The 3259-nt window shown below is 53.9% G+C and overlaps 1 protein-coding gene across 5 annotated transcripts in view; it reads left to right on the top strand.

Annotated features, from left to right (window-relative positions):
• The first annotated feature begins 203 nt into the window (after positions 1–203).
• Positions 204–3259, top strand: part of ZNF263 (zinc finger protein 263) — a 7631-nt gene continuing 4575 nt past the window's right edge. The window contains exons 1-4 of one of the 5 annotated variants that reach the window (XM_025048285.1): positions 204–327; positions 668–1502; positions 2383–2563; positions 3016–3089. In XM_025048285.1, coding sequence (XP_024904053.1) covers positions 1116–1502; positions 2383–2563; positions 3016–3089 — 642 coding nt within the window. In that variant the 5' untranslated portion in view covers positions 204–327; positions 668–1115. Of the gene's footprint in view, positions 1503–2382; positions 2564–3015; positions 3090–3259 lie in introns of all 5 variants that reach the window. The other 4 variants (XM_015590959.2, XM_006913895.3, XM_025048286.1 and 1 more) reach the window with 4 other exon arrangements.

The following is a 3259-nucleotide window of genomic DNA, read 5'->3' as shown; positions in this document are numbered from 1 at the left end:
CAGGGCGTCCAGCCACCCCAACTAAGACCCTGGCCAGGCAGGGGACCGCTTCCGGCCACCAGCCTCACGCCCCCAATACTACGCTGAATTAATGGTTTCCCGGTACCTCTGCCGCTGGGGCGCCTGCCCAGAGTAGGAGCGCAAGCGCAGTCGTGTGGACTGCAACTCCCGGCAGGCCCCGCGGGGATGCTGACCCGGGCGGAGCAGCTCCCTTTCCGGTCTTTCCGAGGCGCGGAGCTGGAGGTAGAGCAGTCTCCGGCTCATGGTCCTCCGAGGCCGGCGGACGCAGTCAGGGCCCTCTCCTGCAATCCCAAGTAACCGGAGCGGGTAGAGACCTTTAAATCTGTCATGTTCGGGAAAGTGATTCTCAAACGTGTCTATGGGTGAAGAATTTCTCGGGGGGGGAGGATATTAACAATTCAGATTTCTTGGCCCACCCTGACACTGGCGCACTGAATTTCGCATGGCTTGAGGGTTTGTATTTTAGTAAGCTTCCGGGGAATTCTGACTCAGCCCGCCGGTCACACCCGTTTGGATATTATTTTCCACAAATCGATTTAGCACCCCCGTCCCCCACCCAATCCCAGGGACCTTTGGCGATTCGGGGCTCGCCGGATGGTCCCGCCTCTCGTTTCAAATCGGCCCTTCGCTCATCCCGTCCCTGCAGGCAATTCTCTTCCGGTTGGTCGGCGGCGAATCTGTGGCGAGACCTGACCCAATGGGCGTTATAGTTCGCAGAACGTGACCCTCAAGTTGATTCCGAGCTGGCGCCGTTGGCTGTGGGTGCCTAACTCGCGCGCCGAAATTTCTGACGTGGGAGCTGAGAGCTCAGTCCTAAGTGCGACGAAACGAAAAGCGTGGCGCTCAGGTCCTGCCATAGGTCCTGGGGAGGGCTGGACAAGGTGCCGGTGTGATGGCGCCCGGGACCGACTGAGACCTAGGCGCCGGAAGCGGCTGCAGCCGGGCTGAAGCTGAGCTTTTCGCCCGGGACTTGAAGCTCCAGGTTCCCTGGCTCTTGCTGAGGCCGACCATCCCTGTACGGGGCCGGGAACGGGCGCGCCTTCCCGGGCGGGTGCAGCTGTTTTCGGGGGGTAAGGTACTCTGGGAGCCTGACAATGGCGTCGGGCCCGGGCTCCCAAGACCGGGAAGGGCTCCTGGTAGTGAAATTGGAAGAGGACTGCGCCTGGAGCCAGGAGCTGCTCCCGCCAGACCCAGGGCCTATCCCGGAGGCTTCCCACCTGCGCTTCAGAGGGTTTCGCTTCCAAGAGGCCGCTGGCCCCCGGGAAGCCTTCAGTCGGCTCCAGGAGCTTTGCCATGGGTGGCTGCGGCCTGAGATGCGTACCAAGGAGCAGATCTTGGAGCTGCTGGTGCTGGAGCAGTTTCTAACCATCCTGCCCCAGGAAATCCAAAGCAGGGTGCAGGAGCTACGTCCGCAGAGCGGTGAGGAAGCAGTGACCCTTGTGGAAGATATGCAGAGAGAGCTTGGAAGACTGAGGCAAAAGGTGAGAAAAGAGCTGTTCTATCCGCGGTTTGGCCCCAGAACTGGAATAGCGTGCCGACCCAGTTCCACATACGAGTTTACTTGGTTTCCCTGAGTAAAGCCTTAAGTGGCCATGAAGGCTTTTAGTAGTTTAATTAGGAATATTCATCCCTCCAGATTTTACCCAATGAACAGAGTGAGTAGTGAAGAGTGCCTTGTTTTATATGGAGGCCGTGTCTCTGCATTAGTGTGAGTCCCTGAGTTAGCGCATAAGGTTTAAATCGTCACTCTGTTCCATATAGTGTTATGACTTTGGGCAAGCTACTTAATGTTTTGGGCCTCAGATATGCCATTAGTAAAATGAAAATGATAAAATAGCTTTCTAAGATTGCTTTGAGGGTTAGGGGGAGAGCAGCATGTTGTTTTGGTCACATTACTGGCTTATAGTTAGTGTTTAATATCTGTTAGCTGTTGTTATATTACCGCCAGCAATCTGGTCTCCTATGCAGAGCTGGATGGGGGATAATGGTGGACTTAGAAAACCAGTTTAGCACTGAGGCTCTGAGGGCATTTGCCCCCAGGACCACCCATGTTTAACTTATTCAGTAGTGAGAAATGGAAGCATCTAGAAAAGGTGAGGGAAAGCAAGAGGGAGTGAGGTGTGTCAGAAGAGCTGTATGGGTAAGGTGTACTCTGGACGGGACTCTTCTCCCACCCACCCCCACCCCCTCACATGCATATGGGATCAGAAAAGCCTTTAGTGGAAACCATCCTTTTCTTTTGCTGGGTCCAAAGGTATCACCAGTGGTTCTCTGTTGAAGGCTTGCCTTCAGAATTCTGTACTAATTTACCTTTTTTGTGGGGCCCTGTTGTGATGATGAGTGATGTGGGTTGGTTCCCAGGTCACAAACCATGGGCGGGGAACAGAAGTGCTTTTGGAGGAGCCTTTGCCTCTGGAAACAGCACGAGAGTCACCGAGCTTCAAGCTGGAGCCAATGGAGATTGAGCGAAGCCCTGTCCCCAGGCTACAGGAGCTGCTAGGCCCCAGTCCTAAAAGGGACCCCCAGGCTGTAAAGGAGAGGGGTGAGGAACAGCTATCTGGGCAAGTGGGAGGGAGGAGGGGCTTCGGGGTTGCCCCTGACAACAGCAGGATGGCATACCACTGCCAAAGAGGGAATTTCTGGCCTCTGGGTTCTCAGAGTGGAATGAAAGACCTAGAAGTGGTGGTTGGGTTTGTCTAGGGTGGGAGGAGGGAGGGAGATTTTTCAGTAAGCCCTTCATGTGCTGAACAGACATTTAGAGCTAGATGAATGATTGAGGGATTGAATGCTGCAGACTACTGGTATTCTTTACCCTCACCCCAGCATTTAGGATGTCATTTTGGATATGGCTTTATTATGCCTTTTTTGCCTTCTTTTGTTCAGTGTTCACTCTCAGAGCAGAGACTGGGTGTTGGGGAATGGATACTGTGTTGTAATCATTGGGTTGCTAAGTATTAGGAATGCCATTCTCATCATAATTTCTATCACATTCAGCATTATCTGCTCCCTGGCTTTCTCTCTTTCCTTCTGAAGGAAACATGGAAGACAAGGAGATGACTGGGCCCCAGGTGATGTGAAAGTTCCCAATATCTCCCCCCCACACACCCCATTTTTCTCTAGTGGTGGTGGGGTCCTTGTGCCACTTAGAAAGGATCCTTTCTCTCTCACCAGCACGTCTCCCCTACCTTCTTTATTTGCCACCTCCTCACCTCACTCTTAGTCCTGGCACCCTTCTTTC

This window comes from Pteropus alecto, unplaced genomic scaffold, assembly GCF_000325575.1.
Source record: "Pteropus alecto unplaced genomic scaffold, ASM32557v1 scaffold44, whole genome shotgun sequence".
Lineage (NCBI taxonomy): Eukaryota > Metazoa > Chordata > Mammalia > Chiroptera > Pteropodidae > Pteropus > Pteropus alecto.
The sequence above is the reverse complement of the archived record's forward strand: the minus strand, read 5'-3'. Positions and strand labels throughout refer to the sequence as shown.